This window comes from Mesocricetus auratus, unplaced genomic scaffold (assembly GCF_017639785.1).
Source record: "Mesocricetus auratus isolate SY011 unplaced genomic scaffold, BCM_Maur_2.0 Super-Scaffold_100038, whole genome shotgun sequence".
Classification (NCBI taxonomy): Eukaryota; Metazoa; Chordata; class Mammalia; order Rodentia; family Cricetidae; genus Mesocricetus; species Mesocricetus auratus.
In genome coordinates, this window is record NW_024429216.1 from 1031655 (window position 1) to 1049343 (window position 17689).

The window sequence follows — 17689 nt, forward strand, 5'->3', positions numbered from 1 at the left end:
CTTGAGCCCCACAGAACGAAGCCCTGAACAGCAATCTGGATGCTGAGAATCTTCACGCGCAAGGCCCACTGTCAGTCTTGAATGGCGTATCCTACACAATCCAAATAAAATTATCTGACTTCTTGCGTTTCTGTGAGCTCCTATTTTCAGTTCTTTGGAAAAGAGGCCAAGAACCAGGAAGAACCCTGAGCACTATTTGTAATACTTCCAACACTGTCAGACCCACATATGCAGGGGCTGGTGGGGAAGACGACATCGGAGAACAAAAGAAAGTACTGGGCTGAGGTGGGGGGGGACAGAAGTGAGGATGCGCGTGAAAGGATGTCATTCAGGAAGTGCTGATTGCTGGGACTTCCCGCTCCTTGCGTGAAGACCTAAATCCAATATTCAGTACTGGGGGAGTGGAGGAGGGGCAGGGCTTGATGTTCCTTTCCCGGTGTACTCTGTATTTTTAAGGGTGTAGTTTCATTTCTGTCATTTTCCACCATATCATCAGCCTGGTGAGGACTATAGCAAGTACCCCGTTTGTTTTTTGTTTTGGGGTTTTTTTTTTTGGTTGTTGGTTGTTTTGTTTGTTTGTTTGTTTGTTTTGAGATATGGTCTCTCTATGCAGCTCCGATTGCCTGGAACTCACTATGTAGACAAGGGTAACCTCAAACTCACAGTGTTCTGCCTGCGTCTTAAAGGTATGCACCACCTCGCCTGGCCCTTCTCTTTTCTACTTGTGCCTCGTTTAGCTTGAGAAAAAAAAAAAAAACAGTGCGTGTGATATGTTTTCTTTCTTTAGTCCTCCATCTCCCAACCCCTCACCCCCATCCCTCGGAGTATAGCCTTCAACGTGCATGAATTCCTGGATCCTAGTGCCTCCATCTCTTAAACGTTGGGATTACGGTGTACCTTTTGTAAATCCCTCAAGGCACACTAGTGGCCGGGCCCCTCCCCTGAAGATCTCCAACTACCACCCACAGAACAGACACTCCAACTGTCCTAATGGCTGGACCCAGACCCCACCCTATAGAGTAACAGCTCAAGCTCCTGGACTTGAAATCCCACCAATCCCCACCATGGCAAGCTTCATCCTGAAAAATTACACACACACACACACACACACACACACACACACACACACGCACGCACGCACGCACGCACGCACGCGCGCCCAAACCACCCCCCAGGAAACTGCATAAATCCTTCCTTCTGCTCGGTTCTCTGCTGTCTCTCGCCTGAGCAGAGGCAGCCACCCTCCTGGGGGTTTTCCCTGCCAATAAGTCTGTGTGAAGTTTGTAGTGTGGTCTGACTCTCTGGTACTCCTCGGCTCCCGACTGCCAGGATATCTTTCCATCCGAGCTGTAACAACTGATAGTCACCTTACCTGGAGAAATGAAATCTGGGAAGCGTCGTTTTCCCCTTTCCGGTTATTAGACCTTCAAAGGCTATTACATTAAGAAGGCTCTTAAATGTTCGTGTAATTTTGTTTCGGGTAAATGTCAGTGTAACCGGAGTACACAGAGTCAAAGGAAAAAAAAAAATCTCCGTGTCTCTTGTGCATTTAATTCCAGGAGCAGCTCAGGCTGACCAGCTGTAACAGGAAGGCCTTGTCTCCGCGCGTTCCCCTCACTGCTGCCATGCATGTGTTCCCTAAACTCAGCCATCGAGGTGGGAGAAAGATTTTCGGGGTAGCCCGGGGCGAGTGATGCCCGCACCGGTAGGTAACGGGATGGAAGCGGTGCTGTGCTGGTACCCAGACCTGCTCCTTACTCAACAGCGGTGGGTGGTTTCCACTCCCTTAGGCCAGGGCTTCCCTATTGGTCAACGTTGGACTGGCGGCGGCTCCTATTGGTCCAGTGCTGCGTCTCGGCGCGTGGCCTTCTGGGAGTTGTAGTCTCGGCGTCCCTGGCGCTGCCGCCATTGTCCAGCGGGAGGGCTGGTCGGGTGGTCCCTACGACGGGACGGCGCTTTAGAGCAGGGGTCGCCCTGGACGTCTGTTACTGACCTGTTCGCCTGGGATGGACCCGCGGGACCAAGCGACGACAGTAGCGATGGCCTCGCGGCCGCAAGCAACACAGCTAAAGGTAACAATAACGACGGAGGGGACTCCGGGCCCCGCTCCCCCCACCTCCCCACGGGCCTGTAACCCGCGGCGCTTTTTACGCAGGGGAAGCGAACGCGGTGCCTCCACCTCGGAGCCCAGCCCCACCCCACCCCTGTCTCCAATGCGCGCTTCTACCTCCTGTCTCCCTGCTGCGGGGTGGGAGCAGAGGGGTGGTCATTTCCCAGAGGACAGGAGAAACCCCCCCCCGCACGGGGGATCACCCCCACTCTGGCCAACACCTTCTCACACGCCCAGAGAGACGTCTCTCGGTGATGACAGCTGAGAGGCTAGCGTTGCAGAGTACCCACATTGCGGGTACTGTCCTCGGGACACGTCCTAAAGCGTAGAATCAACAGACTTTCATAGGAATCTCCGCACCATGAAGCCCCTATTTTGCAAGAGAGGCGTAATTTCGTGGGACACAGGCACCAAGTTAGTCACCCCCCCCCCGCGGGCCGTGGGAAAACTGGTAGGTAGAGATGTCAGCGTCTGCCAAGCTTCTGGTCATCAGAGTTCCAGCACTTTGTAGACAAGCTGCTTGTTCTGTTCTCCATAGTCCGCCTGGCAAATGCCAGAAACAGTTCATGTGTAAGTTCTGCAATTCCGGAATTATGTACTTCTGAGTGGGGAGGTTATTGGTTTGCTTAGGGGGAGATTTGCATTATTTGACATTTGGCGTGCAAAATGGGCTTATTGGCAGTTTTAAAAAGATTGCAGATTATCCGATTCATGTTGTTGGAGTTTTCTTGTGAAGTGTGACCATAGTGGGGAGCTGAGAACTGAGTCCTATCAACAGCCGTGTGTGAATGAGCCGTGGTGACAGTAGATTCTCCAGCCCCAGGGCAAGTCTCAGGTGACAGTCATTAGGCTAACAGCTTGCCAGAGAATAAGCAACGAGAAAGATGTTAGAAGGGGTGTGTTTAATCTGTTGCTGTGTAACAAATAGCACACACAAAATGTAGTGACCCGAAATACTTACAACTTCATGGTTTCTGATAGGTAAGAATCCAAGAGTGGCCGGGCGGTGGTGGCGCACGCCTTTAATCCCAGCACTCGGGAGGCAGAGGCAGGCGGATCTCTGTGAGTTCGAGGCCGGGCTGGACCGATAGCCTCCAAAACAATACATAAAAACCAAAAAAAAAAAAAAAAAAATTCAAGAGTGACTTAGCTCATGGGTCTGCCCTCCGGCCCTTAAAAGTTACAGTCGAGATGACAGCCTAACAAACAGCCTAACAATTATTACTTGCGGCCTGACGGGGCCTAGAAGCCCCACCTTCAAAATGAGTGATTCGCATGGCTGTTGGCAGGAGGGGTCAGCGTTTCTCCATGTCGGCCTCGCTGTGGAAGAGCTTAGTTCTCACGGCGTAGCCTGTGTGGTTGCCTTTAGAGTGGTGATCCAGGAGATGGCAAGGTAGACGCTGTGTCATGATCTCCGCGCAGACTTCACACTGTCATTTCCACAGTCTCCTGTCATTCATACAAGTCAGCATGGCTGCATGCAAGTCAGGATGTCACGGAGGGGCCATTTTAGAAGCTAGCCGCCACAGGAGCAGGGACCACAAGTAGAGAGAGGCCTTTGATGTCCAGTATGTTAGTTTCTTGTGGCTGTTATAACAAGTCACTGCCAACTTTGTGGCTAAAGACAATGTACATTCTAAGCCAAACATGGTGGCATTTGCTTATAACCCCAGCACCACTGGAGAGACTGAGGCAGGAGGATGGTGAATTCAAGGCCAGGTTTGACCCTGACTCAAAAAGAAGACTCATTCTGAAAGACCTCGGCATCAAAGCGCCGGGCACTGAACCGAACCCTCTGCCCAAGAACCGGGGCCAGACCACTGGCTGCAAATGCAAGAGGTGATTTATTGAGTACACAGGCGCCTGCGGATGCTACTGCAACTCGGGTGCAGAGCATACCGGGCTTGCAGGGAGTACAATATTTATAGAGTTTTAATGGTTACATAAGTAACAGCATAGCAACAGGCATTTCATTGGCTCATCTTGGGGGCAGGGGTAGTTCCCACGGACTAAGTTTCCTGGTATTACCTCATGAAATACCCCGGCACGCTTCAGCAATTATTATCCGGGTCCCATGACTACTATGGTGATCATAGACACAACTGGGGGCAGGGGTAGTTGCCAAGGACTAGGTGTCCTGGTATTGCCACATAAAAGACCCTGGCACACTTCAGCAATTATTATCCGGGTCCCATGACTGCTCTGGTGACCACAGATCCTGTTTGACATCCTGCCAGCTGGGCGAGGCACCTGGTCTGGGTTTTTTCATTAGGCAACGGCCTGGCCTTGCTTTTCTTTTCCTAGGGGATCCTGGGTAGGGGTCTTTCAATTCTAGAGATGAGAAGTCAGAAATGAGCACCACAGAGCAGAGCTGCACTTCTACCAAGTTTCTAGATGGAGGATACCTATTGATTGGCTTTTCCAGCTATGAGAGCTACAGCCCTGACACTCCTCGCCTTGTGGTCTTGTGCTCACATTGCCTTCAGATTTCTCCAGTCTAGGACCCGTGTGGATAACACGGGACATCTACCTATTTTGGTGTCTTTATCACATCCGCAAAGGACATGCCGCTGTCGTAATATTCATAAGTTTCAGGAGCAAAGACCTGGATATCCTTGGGAGAATAGTCATCTTGAAAGGTGACAAGAAGGGTTGGAGAGCTGGCTCAGCAGTTAAGAGCCCTGGCTGCTCTTCTAGAAGACCCAGGTTCAATTCCCAGCACCCACATGGCAGCTTGCAACTGTCTGTAACTCTAGATCCAGGGGACCTGACGCCCTCACACAGACATACATGTAGGCAAACACCAGTACACATAGTAAATTAAAATTTTTTAAAAAGTTGACAAGGAGTCATTCAAGTGTCCGGGGTCTGGGGATGTAGCTCGGTGGAAAGAGTGCTTGCCTAGCATGTGTGAAACCCTGGCACCACTTTAGAAAACAAAACAGTGCTTGGGAGGTAAAAGCAGGGGAATCAGAAGTTCAGGGTCATCTTTGAATATGCAGTATGTCTGAGGCAACCCTGGGATGCCTAAAATCGTTTTTTAAGTGTTAAGGGGCCTGGGGAGATGGCTCACTGGTCAAAGTGCACAAGTGTGAAGACTGTCGTTCAGATCCCCAAAAATCATATAAATGCTGGGTGGGCATGTGGCCCACCTATAATTCCAGTCATAGAAGACTGGCAGGGTCTCCCCCAAGCAAGCTGCCTATCGAGACTACCAATATCAGTAAGCTCTGGATTTGATTGAGAGGTCTGCTCGGTGAATACGATGGTAGAGCAGTGATCCTCGCCATCAGCAACCGGCCTCCACACATGCACATATTTGGGCATGCTCTTCCGTCATGAGTGCCTACACACACGTGCGTCACAAACACGACAATGGAAAACGGAGGACAGGTGTTGAGAACTGGTACAGGGCTAGAAAGAACCACTTGGACATGGGATAGAACACTGAGAGCTGAGCTGACACAGTGGGTTAAGAAAAAAAAGTCGGGTGGCGGCTGGGGACTGGAGAGATGACTCAGTGGTTGAGAGCCCTGGCTGCCCTTCCAGAGGTCCTGAGTTCAATTCCCAGCACCCACACAGTGGCTCGCAACCATCCATAATGAGATCTGGCGCCCTCTGCTGGCCTGCAGAAAGACATGTACACAGAACACTGTACACATAATAATTACCTAAATCTTTTTTTTTAAGTGGGGTGGAGGAGCAGGGGAAAGGGATAAGATCTTCTGAGTAATTGGGGGGGCGGGGCTAGGAGACAGAGAAGGGGAGAGAAGAGGAGGGAGGAGGAAATCATGAGGGAGCAGGAAGATTGAGTCAGGGGAAGAGTAGAGGAGAGCAAGCCAGAGATACCAAAATAGAGGGAGATTTAGAGAGAAATCTAGCACTAGGGAAATGTCCAGAGATCCACAAGGATGCCCCAACTAAGAATCTAAGCAATAGTGTAGAAACTACCTTAAATGCCCTTCCCCTATGATGAGAATGATGACTTCCTTAAAGGCCATCCTAGAGCCTTCATCCAGTAGCTGATGGAAGCAGAAGCAGACACCCACAGCTAGGCACTGAGCTGAACTCCTGGAATCCAGTCGTAGAGAGGGAGGAGTGATGAGCAAAGGGGTCAAGACCATGCTGGAGAAACCCACAGAAACAGTTGACCTGAACAAGGGGGAGCTCATGGACCTCAAACTGACAGCTGGGAAACCAGGATAGGACCAACCCAGACCCCCTGAAAGTGGGTGTTAGTTAGGAGGCCTGGGCAATCAGTGGGGCCTCTGGTAGTGATCAGTATTTATCCCTAGTACACAAACAGACTTTGACAGCCCATTCTCCAAAGAGGAACACTCTCTCAGCCTAGACACATGGGGGGGGGCCTAGGCCCTGCCCCAAATGATGTGACAGACTTTGATGGTCCCCCCGTGGAAGGCCTCAACCTCCCTGGGGAGCAGAAGGGGGAATGGGATGGGGGGTTGGTGTGAGGCATGGGAGGATGGGAGGGAGAGAGAACCGGGATTGATATGTAAAATAAGAGTATTTCTAACATAATTTTTAAAACTCTACAAAAAAAAAGTGAGGTGGAGGCCAGACAGTGGTGGCACATGCCTTTAATCCGAGCACTTGGGAGGCAGAGGCAGGTGGATCTCTGGGAGCTCGAGGCCAGCCTGGGCTATAGAGAGAAACCTTGTCAAGGAAAAAAAGAGATGGGGTGGCTATCTTTGTTGATCCTGCTGAGAGTTCTCATGTGTTGTCATGGTAACCATACCTGCCTATAGATTCCCAGTGAGGCCTGAGGTACATCACACAGAGGGTACATTTTCTCAGGGTCCCTGCCTGCCTGTTTTCTTCCACAGAGATAGCTAGATGGCCCGACTAACTGAGAATGCACGTGATGTTTCAGGAGCCAGTGACTTTCCGAGATGTGGCTGTGGACTTTACCCAAGAGGAGTGGGGACAGCTGGACCCTACCCAGAGGAGTCTGTATCGAGATGTGATGCTCGAGACCTTTGGGCACCTTCTCTGTGTGGGTAAGGCCCGCTTCTCAGACTTAGTTAATGGTTGTGAGCTCTAACTTAACCTTGGGTCCTCATTTCCTGAAGGATACACTTGTTGGGAGGCCGCCCTTTCTGTCAGTGAGCAAAACCCTTGTGATTGGCAGGTGCCCTCATGTCCTGATGATCAAGAGCCTGAGCTGCAGCCTGGGTTTGTTAGTCCCAGAGCAGCCTCCGACCTCCTGGATCTTTTCCAATTTCCAGGTCCTGATCTTCCCAAGCCTGCAGTTATCTCCCAGCTGGAGCAAGGTGCTGAGCTCTGGGTGACAGAAAGGGGAGGCACCCGGGTCTGCCATCCAGGTAAGAAGCCCACCAAGAAGCGGGAGGCCACTGGGGATGCTCTTATGGGAAGAATGATATTTTCAGGACCCTCAGAACCATCCCTTTCCTGGGATGTTCCCAGGACTCACAGCGCTGACTGATCGTAGCCAAAGAGGCAGAGCAAAACCTGTGAAAGAAGGGAAAAGGCTTGGGGGGGGGAGTGCAGAGCAGTGGTTCTCAGCCTTCCTGAGGCTGTGGCCCTTTAACACCTCATGCTGTGGTGACCCCCAGCCATAAGATTATTCTCATTGCTAAGTCATAAGTAATTTGCTACTGTTATAGATCGCAACGTTAATATCGGATATTTCCAGTGGTCTTAGGCGACCCCTGGGAAAGGGGCATTGGACCCCCAACCACTGGAAGGAGCCAGGCCTGAGCTTCCAGCTCTTCTGTCTGAGGAGTCAGGCAGAATGCTCTGAGTTCTCCCAGCAGGGAGCTGTGCTGGTCCAGGAGGACTGTTGTCTCCAGAAGGGATGACGGGTTTTCTCCTGGGGGCACCCTCCACCTCCTACACACCATGATTCTGGTGCTTGAAGTAAGCCACGACAGTAGAGCAGTGAACTTTTCTTACCAGTTAGGGTGGTGGGAACCTAATGCTCCCAAGGGCCAGCCTGTGAGCAAATGTCTCGAGGACTGTCAGCTTCCCAGTTGTCATGTACTTCTGGAAGGTGCCCCAGGAAGGGCGCCCAATGGCCTCACCCTCCTGTGCTCACAAAAGCCATTCTTCCTCTCCAGCAGTGAGAGGCCTGCCTCGCTTGCATTTCTGCTCTGCCCTCTTTCGTGGCCACTTCCGTCCTCATCTGCCTTCCCGGCATCCTCTTCCTGGCTCTCATCTCGATGTTCCATTCAGATCTTGCATGATAGACTCCACAAACCTGTTCCCCATCCCCTTCTGTTAATCTCTTATCAGAAAGGATGCTAGTCAGGTGGCCTGGCATGGTGATGCACACCTTCCATCCCAGCACTCAGGAGGCAGAAACATGTGGATCCCTGCGAGTTCAAGGCCAGCCTGATCAACATAATGAGATCCAAGCAAGCTGTACACACACACACACACACACACACACACACACACACACCTTCTGCCTTAAAAACAAAACCCAAAATCCTTCAAGTCATGAGAAGTTCAGAAAAAAAAAAGAAAATATTATTTTAAAAAATGGGACCCCTGAGCCAGGCGTTGGTGGTGCACGCCTTTAATCCCAGCACTCGGGAGGCAGAGGCAGGCGTATCTCTGTGAGTTCGAGGCCAGCCTGGTCTACAGAGCGAGTTCCAGGACAGCCTCCAAAGCCACAGAGAAACCTTGTCTCGAAAAACCAAAAAAAAAAAAAAAAAAAAAGGGACCCCTGACTTTGCTGGTGCTGGTGCTGGTGCTGTCGTTGGCATCTTAGAGACATACTAGGGCTGGAGGTTCCGTGTTGCCTAGGGTTACAGTGTGACTGCAACAGCTCCAGCCATCACATCCATGCTCCAGGCGAGAAGGAAGGGAAATGGTGGGAACGGCAGTGCCAGGTTCCTGCCCCCTTGTCTGAGAACTCTTTGGTCAGGACTGGACTGCTTTCCTGATCCTGTTGACTGGGGACGACGGGAAGGAAAGGTCTAAGTTACATAGTTGGATGGGGCCGGTGCATTGGTGTGCTGACAGCTGGATGAGCATGATACAGCAGCAGTCTGCAGAAACACCCACTCGCGTGCTTCTGGTGCTGGCCCAGGCTACAGAAAGAAAGACACATTTACCCCGTGATGAAGCGTGACCTCACTCTCAGCCTCTTTTGTTGGTTTTGGCCAGTGCTCCTGCCAGCTTACCTGTCGGGAGCACACCTGTCTCATCTGGACACGCTTTTCACTGACAGGCTTCTGCTGCCGCTGAGTCTACGTAAGAAAATAACTGAGCCTTGACGTCTTGGCTCACACAGCAGGCGTGGCATCGGAATTCTTACAGAGCTTTTTAAGAACTTAATATTAGCCTGGCGGTGGTGGCGCAAGCCTTTAATCCCAGCACTCGGGAGGCGGAGGCAGACGGATCTCTGTGAGTTCGAGGCCAGCCTGGTCTACAGAGCGAGTTCCAGGACAGTCTCCAAAACAATACAGAGAAACCCTGTCTCAAAAAACCAAAAAAAAAAAAAAAAAAAAAAAAAAAAAAAGAACTTAATATCTGGGCCATCATAAATATTTGAGAAGCTGAAAGCTTCCTATTAAAATAGAAACATACTTTGCATTGATACTTTGTATAGGGGTTCTACAGCTACTGTAGCCACGTGCTGTGTCTGTGATGGAAAAAAAAAGATTTGGCTGGTTGTGAAGGGTAATTCCTGTAATCCCAAGAACTCTGCAGGAAAGCCCCATCTGTGTTTATAAAACCCTATCCCCCCCCCAAAAAAAAACCACAGATTCATTCATGTGTTTTCTCATATCTGTAGAAGTTGGAGTCCAGAGAGAACATCGGGCAACATCAAGCCTGACTCCCTCTGGCAGCTGCAGAGGAGGTCCTATGTCCTTGTCTCTCCTGGTGTCTACAGGCTGCCCAGCTACCGTGGCTCATGAGGTCTTCAGAGCATATCACTTAGCTCTGATTCCGTCCTCACGTGTTCATCTCTGGCTCACCGGCCTTTCCTATGTGGAGCCTCCTGGTGATATTCAGAATCCCAAACCGGGAGGTGATAGTGCACGCCTTTAATCCCAGCACTCAGGAGGCAGAGGCAAGCAAATCTCTGAGTTCCAGCCTAGCCTGATCTGCAGATCGAGTTCCAGGACAGGTGCCAAAGCTACACAGAGAAACCCTGTCTTGAAAAACAAAAACAAAACAGCAAAAATCCCCAAGATAATTTCACACTTTTAAGCTTCTTAATTTGGGCCTGAAGAGATGGCTCAACCGGTTAAGAGTATTTTCTGCTCTTGCAAAACAAAAACAAAAAACCTGAATTTATATCCGTGTCAAATAGCTCACCAGCTACCTGTAACTCATGCATTCACCTACAGACACATATAATATCTCAATTTTTTTTAATTCTTTTTTTTTTTTTTTTTTTTTTTTTGGTTTTTCGAGACAGGGTTTCTCTGTGGCTTTGGAGGCTGTCCTGGAACTCGCTCTGTAGACCAGGCTGGCCTCGAACTTACAGAGATCCGCCTGTTTCTGCCTCCCGAGTGCTGGTAAAAATTCTTAATTATATCTACAATATCCACTTTGCCATGTAACGTCACACATAGACAGAGTCCAACAACTGGAATAAGGTTATCCTTGTGGGACCATCACTCAGCTTAGAACACACTTTACTCAACAAGAGAGTCGTTTTTCTTTTAAAGGAAAAGAGTGTCCATCCATGACCCCCTCCCAGTACAACCACGTGACTTAGTGGGCTAGGTAGCCAGTGGAGGTGAGCCGCTCGGCCTGTTGCCTCCTGGTTTGTGTCTTACTGTTTCCCTCCTACAGTTATTTGACCTCACCTGATGAGCTATAGTGTCAACCCTTCCTCTTACCACCGTTTCTCACTGGAGGCACTATGGCATCCTAAAGAACAGAATCCACTGTTTGAGGTATGGGGTGTCTGGAGCTGTGGGGACCCCAGGTAAACTCAGCATCGACGCTTCCAGCTGTTGCTGGCCTGACCTGATTACAGCAGCTCAGCCCTCAATAGTGGCCTGAAGTCTTCTACTCTGAGTCTTCTTCACCCGCCTTCCCATTGGCAACATTGGTCTGGACCAAGGCTTGCCCTGAGCCTGTATGTGATAGTATCAGTTTGGGAGCCCATTGAACAAGCATTCCTGAGGACTCACCTGCCTTTGATATCAGGAGTGTAGCAGAAAATAAGGCAGTCTCAGTCATCCAGGGAATGAATAACAGTATCAGGAGGTGATGACTGAAACAAGCGAAAATATGCCTGAGACTAATAGGGCAGACAATGCGCCCAGGCCACACACACGGGAACGTCTCTTTTAGAAGACGACGCTGAAGCAGGCAGTCCTGGTGATGCGTGCTCCAGGCAGAGAAAGAAGCATGGGCTATGTGGGCAAGGATCGTAGGAGAGCCAGCAGGAAACAGAGAAAAGAGGTGAAGTCAATGAGATTGGGGGGCAGGGAGGCGAGCACAGTTCATCATCAGAAGTGATTACCGCTGGGTGTGGTGGCCCAGCACTTGGGAGGCAGAGGCTGGTGGATCTCTGTGAGTTCAAGACCAGCCTGGTCTATAAAGTTCCAAAATAACAAAGGCCACACAGAGAAACCCTGTCTTGGAAGAAAAAAAAAAAAAAAGAAGTGATTGCCATGGTGAGCAGAGGGGTAACCAGGATGGAGAAAAGGGCAGATCTGTCGGGGATTTGGGTAACAACTTTATTAAGATTCTTATACAATAAAACTCTCCCATTTAAAATTAGAGGTGAAAGTTTAGTTGTATGCATGAAGCCTTGGATGTGAGAGAAAACAAAGCAAACAAACAAACAAACAAAATACCTGATGTGTGATCCAATGGTGTCAGATTGTGCATCACCAATATCTACTTACAGAACATTTCATCACCATCCGGGTGATTTAAGCAGCAGGCATTCATTTCTTACAGTGCTGGAGGATGAACGTTGATTTGGTTCCTGATGGAGGCCCCTTCCTCATCTATAGATAGCTGTGTTTTCCTCTGAAGAGGGAAGTGGGGGGTAGTAGGATTCTAATCTGTCATGAGGGCTCTACCTTCAAGACCTGATACTCCCCCAAAGCCTCTCTTCTAAATACCACTGAAGCAGGGATTAGGACTTTAACATACAAATGTTAGAATACGAACACTCAGGCCTTAGCTGTCACCACAAAGTTACCTATCAGTGGTCACCACCCTGTTGGGAAAGTCTTTTGTCAATAAAGCACTGTTGAGCCAATAGGAATCTAGATAGGTGGGACTAGGAGTCCAGGAGGATTCTGGGAAGGAGAAACACAGGAGAGTTCGAGATGTAACCGCCATGGGATAGGAAGCCCGGAACTATTCTCCGGTAAGAGAAATACTTAGATTAACAATTATGGGGTAATTACTTAAGTCAGAGCTAGCCAGTAAGAAACAAGCAAGGCCAACAGCTTCATAATTAATATAGCCTCCTGTGTGTTTATTTGGGACTGATGCAGCTCTAGAACCAGGCTGGCGGGAAGGCTCCTCTCAAGGAAAAAGCTTCTCTTTACACACCCATCTTCCCTAGATCTTGACAACCATTTGTTTGGATTGCCTGTGGATTTGCTTGTTTGGGACCTTTCTTAACCAGTGGGCTCTAGTCTGTGACATTTGTGTCTGGCTGCTTTTACTCTGCATAATGTTTTCAAAGGTCCTACACGTTGCTGTGGGTGTTCACATTCCTTTTTATGACTGAATATTCCTTTTAATTGATAATTATTTGTTGGTTTGTTGTGATTCTGGGAATTGAACCTAGGGCCTCATACACACTAGACAAGCCCTCTACCAGTGAGCTGTATTCCCTACACTCATGTTTCATGCTTCATTTTTGTTTTTTTCATTCACCTATTGATGGGCATTTGGACTGTTTCCACTTGAGGTTATTAAGAGTAGTGCTGCTGTGGACGTAAATGTATATGTTATGTTGTTGTTGTTGTTAGTTTTTCTGCTTCTTATTTTTCTTTGTAGATCTAGTGTACATGGTACTGTTTTATATAAGAACATTTCCATAAACTATGTAACATTTTGAGCACATCACCTTCAGATACAAACTTTTGTGTGGAATTGCTGCATTTTATTAAAGCCCCTCTGTGTGCTGTGCAGAGATAGTAAAGGGCTTAGTACCCAGCCATCCTCAGCTTTTCCAGCTCTTCTCCTGTGGCCGAGCTCTTGGTTTTCCCTTGAGTCCTTCCAATATCACTGAGACAGATACTTCTGAATATCTAGCACCTGTCAGCACTGACTGGACGCTAGTGTGGTAAGATGGATATTGAATGAATGAACACATTCATGTGTGTCTTAAGCAGATAAGAGGCCTCATGCTAAGGGTGGGCTGGAAAGATGGCTCAACAGTTGAGAGTCCTTACTACTCCTGCGGAGTTCCTGCGCTCTGTTCCCAATACCCACAAGTTGACTCACAACAACCTATAACTCCAGTTCCAGGGATCCAGTGTCCTCTCGGACTGCGGTGGGCTCCTGCATGCACGTTGCACACGCATACACTCAAGCACATTCATAAATGAATATATGTATGCTTTTATATATTTATATTTTATATAGTTATTTATAAGTATATAGAATTTTTTAATGTTAAGGGTGAGCAACAAAGTGAAGCATGGGTCTCAATGAAGTCTAATTCCTAACCTCTAAAACCAGTTGTCTATCAGATAGGCCCCATGTAATCAAAGGAGTAATTGTAAGAAGCAAAAAGGTCAGCCGGGCGGTGGTGGCATGTGCCTTTAATCCCAGCATTCAGGAGGCAGAGGCAGGTGTATCTCTGTGAGTTCGAGACCAGCCTGGTCTACAAGAGCTAGTTCCAGCACAGCCTCCAAGGTCACAAAGAAATCCTGTCTCAAAAGCACACCCCCCCCCCGCAAAAAAAAAAGAGAAAAGGATGTGTGATGATAGAAGCATTGATCATTGAGAGGGGGCCATTGAAAGAGATTAGAAGATGCTACAGTACTGACTCCCTTAGGTTCTTCCAAGGAGCTTCTAGGAAAAACCAGCCTTGCTGACATCTCAATTTTAGGACTTTGTATTGGAAGAGGGAAAGCAGGTTTACTTTTGGGCACCAGGTTTGTGATAAATTCAAACAGAATCCTAGTACATTTTTTAATTCGTTTCCAATGCCTGGCCTAGGAGTGAAATACTGTGAAGGCAGGGATAGGGTCAAGCGAGAATCAGGACTTACCAGGGCAGCTTGTTAAGATCCTAAATTAGTGTCAGAGTTCCAGGGTATTAGGAACTTGCCCCTCTCCTTGTTTTTCCCTTAACTACTCAGAGCTCTTTGTTTTTCTTTCAGGTTGGATTCTTGAACCTGAAGACCACACATCATTCAAGGAACAGGGCTACCCTGAGAAGGAGCTGTCCCCCATTACAGAAAGGGATGGGTTCGAAAGGGCTATTTCTTGTCATTCCATGACAGGGAGAGATCTGAAAAGTGATTGCCAGAGGCAGGCACTCAAGAAGGATCAGAGTCACTTAGGGCAACTAAAAGGCCCCAAAGAAATACCAGCTCACAGTGAAAGTTATGGAAGTCTTGGACTTGGGGAGACCTGTGTGCTTAGTGTAAGCACAGATCTGTTACCAGATATTTTTATAAAAGAACATGGCTTTACTGATGGCTCCCAAGTTAAAGACTCAGAACATAACCTAAGCTTAGTCAGTCAACCTACAGACTCCCCAGCAACACAGCCCTGTGATGACAGTGGCTGTCAAAAAACCCCTGATCAGACTGTGCCCATTACCGAACTCACAAAAAGTCAGGTGCAAGATAAACCCTATAAATGCACTGACTGTGGGAAGTCATTTAACCACAATGCACACCTCACAGTGCACAAGAGAATTCATACAGGCGAGAGACCTTACATGTGCAAAGAGTGCGGGAAAGCCTTCAGCCAGAACTCCTCCCTTGTTCAGCACGCGCGCATCCACACTGGAGACAAGCCCTACAAATGTGACGAATGCGGGAAGTCTTTCTGCCACAGTACACACCTCACCGTCCACAGGAGGATCCACACCGGAGAGAAGCCTTACGCGTGTCAGGACTGTGGGAGAGCCTTCAATCAGAATTCATCCCTAGGGCGACACAAGAGGACACACACTGGGGAGAAGCCATACACCTGCAGCGTGTGTGGGAAGTCCTTCTCCAGGACCACTTGCCTCTTTCTGCATCTGCGGACGCACACGGAGGAGAGGCCGTATGAGTGTAATCACTGCGGGAAGGGCTTCCGGCACAGCTCCTCCCTGGCCCAGCATCAGCGGAAGCATGCCGGGGAGAAACCCTACGAGTGCCGACAGAGGCTGATCTTTGAGCAGGCGGCAGCTTTAACGAAGCGCGAGTGGACAGAGACCCTCACCCGCGACCCGTCCTTGAGTCAAGAAGAAAGGACCCGACGGAGCGACAGGCCCTTTCCGTGTAATCAGTGTGGAAAGTGCTTCACTCAGAGTTCTCACCTCATCCGACATCAGATAACTCACAACAGAGAGGAAGAACCACATGGGCGGGGCCGGAGACGAGAGCAACCCTGTGGGCGGGGCTCGAAGCTCGTTCGGAATCCGCACTCGAATTCAAGAGAGATCCCCATGGCCCAGGCAAAGGCAGGACAAGCAAGCAGGACACTGGCTTTGTTTGACCTTCATGAAATTATGCAGGAGAAGAACCCCGTGCATGTTATTGGGGTAGAGGAACCTTCAATGGGCAATTCTCTGTTATTTGACATCAGAGAATCTACATAGGAAGGAAACTTGAGATAACTGTGGAGTTACTAGGTACAAACGTAAGTCCACACAGAGTACTAGTGGCGAGAGAAGATGGCATATTGTCATTGGTGACCTCTGACTTCATGAGGGAGTGGTGCCACCCAGACCCTTGAGGTTTGTGGTTCTTAAATGTATCCAGCTCCGTTCCTGTTTAACAACAGACTTTTTCTTTGTTTTTCTGAGACAGTCTCATGTGGCCCAGGCTGGCCTCCTCGAACTCACCTTGTATCCAAGAATGACCTTGCCTTTCTGGTCCTCCTGCCTTTACCTCCCTAATTCCAGGATCATGATCATGAGCCACTATATCCAGCAGCAGTAAACAGCATAAGATGCTTTCTCTGTTACCCTAAAACGTGTTTACCAGTAATAAAACCTCTGCACTGGCATAGTGGGAAAATAACGTATGACCCCTTTTTGTAAACGATGGCTAATTTATAATAGAATGATAAGTACTGAGTCAGTGTGGTATCTTTCACTGTCCTTATGTGGGCTCATTTTCACCAGGTCAATGACCAGTAACTTTGAGACTGCTCTAAGGCACACTGTTGTCTCCAAAAATACCGTAAGGGGCAATACTGTGTCCGAGGTGATTTTGCAGAGTAATGATGAACTCTTGTGAAAGTTTTTGAACAAATCAAAATACCATTGCATATGTGGGAAACCCTGCCTAAATTCAGAATGTACACAAAACAATGCGTGTTTCTATGTGAATTCAACTCAGAATCCTAGTTCACATATCACACAGGTTAAGTCACACATGACTCAATTCTGTACTTCACAGTCATTAAAGCATGTGTGGCTCCTATCCTCATTTCAGTAAGTCATCTGACATAGAAGAATCAAAATTCTACAACATTCTCTAAAGGAGTCACAGCTCCTATGAAAACCACTTGAAGTTTCTAGGGTTGCTGTTAGTCAGAGGTACCCATTTTCAACAAATTGTCTGCAGAGGACATTTGGTAATATCTGGAGTCATTTTTGTCACTGCAACTTGAAGGATGCTACTGGCATCCTGGTGGAGGCCAAGGATGCTGTTCAACATACTTAAGTGCCCAGGGAAACTCCTCTAAGAATCTTCTAGCCCCAAATATTAATAGTACTGAGATGGAGAAGCCCTGATACAAACTCAACCCAGAGAGTTGGGTTGTAGCTCAGTAGTAGAACACTTGCCTAGCATGTAGAAGGCCCTGAGTTCATTGCCCAGGACCAGAGACACAAATAATAGCCAACCTTTCTCTAACCTGTAAACTGATTGAACAAAGCTATATTAACAATCATGTGAGTTTGTTCTTAACAAATAGAGCCATGAGGGGCTGGAGAGATGTCTCAGAGGTTAAGAGCATTGACCGATCTTCTTCCAGAGGTCCTGAGTTCAATTCTCAGCAACCACATGGTGGCTCGCACATGAGCTCTGATGCCCTCTTCTGGCAGGAGGCAGGCAAACGTGAAGACAAAACACTGTATACATAATAAAGTCTTAAAAAAATAAAAGCCATGAGTTTATATATACAAAGTAGTATTTCGCCATTTTGTAATATTTATATTTGGGGTGAGGAATCCTCTTTCTGTATAATCCTTTACTACTTACAATGGGTGTTCTGAAAGATGAATGATACATTTTCACCGGATCTCCCACTCACCACCTCACCCCTGTTCCTCCCTGAATTGTTTTCACATCCACCCCACTCTCTGAATATATATTCCTAAAAGCTTAAGTATATATAGCAATAACCATATTGATACGCAGGGACAAATCCATTTGCACAATCACACTAAGCCATCTTTTTTGGGGATTTTGCCACGTTGATGTTT

The 17689-nt window shown here is 48.3% G+C and overlaps 1 protein-coding gene across 2 annotated transcripts; it reads left to right on the forward strand.

The window, feature by feature from the left end:
* Positions 1–1876: 1876 nt before the first annotated feature.
* Znf8 (zinc finger protein 8) lies at positions 1877–16333 on the forward strand. 2 transcript variants are annotated; one of them, XM_040734266.1, is made up of 4 exons: positions 1877–2072; positions 7002–7128; positions 7357–7452; positions 14418–16333. In XM_040734266.1, the coding sequence occupies exons 1-4, from the start codon at positions 2007–2009 to the stop codon at positions 15851–15853; spliced, it is 1725 nt and encodes a 574-aa protein (XP_040590200.1). In that variant the 5' UTR covers positions 1877–2006; the 3' UTR covers positions 15854–16333. The 2 variants fall into 2 exon arrangements, with proteins under 2 accessions (XP_040590200.1, XP_040590201.1); XM_040734267.1 differs by having other exon boundaries at positions 1918–2072; positions 6955–7128.
* Positions 16334–17689: the final 1356 nt, after the last annotated feature.

What these genes read in the sequence shown, in the direction of transcription:
- Znf8 (XM_040734266.1), top strand. Translation starts at nt 2,007, where the DNA reads ATGGACCCGCGGGACCAAGCGACGACAGTAGCGATGGCCTCGCGGCCG. An exon ending in CGCAAGCAACACAGCTAAAG is followed by an intron (nt 2,073 to 7,001) that starts GTAACAATAACG and finishes GTGATGTTTCAG; the next exon opens with GAGCCAGTGACTTTCCGAGA. An exon ending in CACCCGGGTCTGCCATCCAG is followed by an intron (nt 7,453 to 14,417) that starts GTAAGAAGCCCA and finishes TTTTTCTTTCAG; the next exon opens with GTTGGATTCTTGAACCTGAA.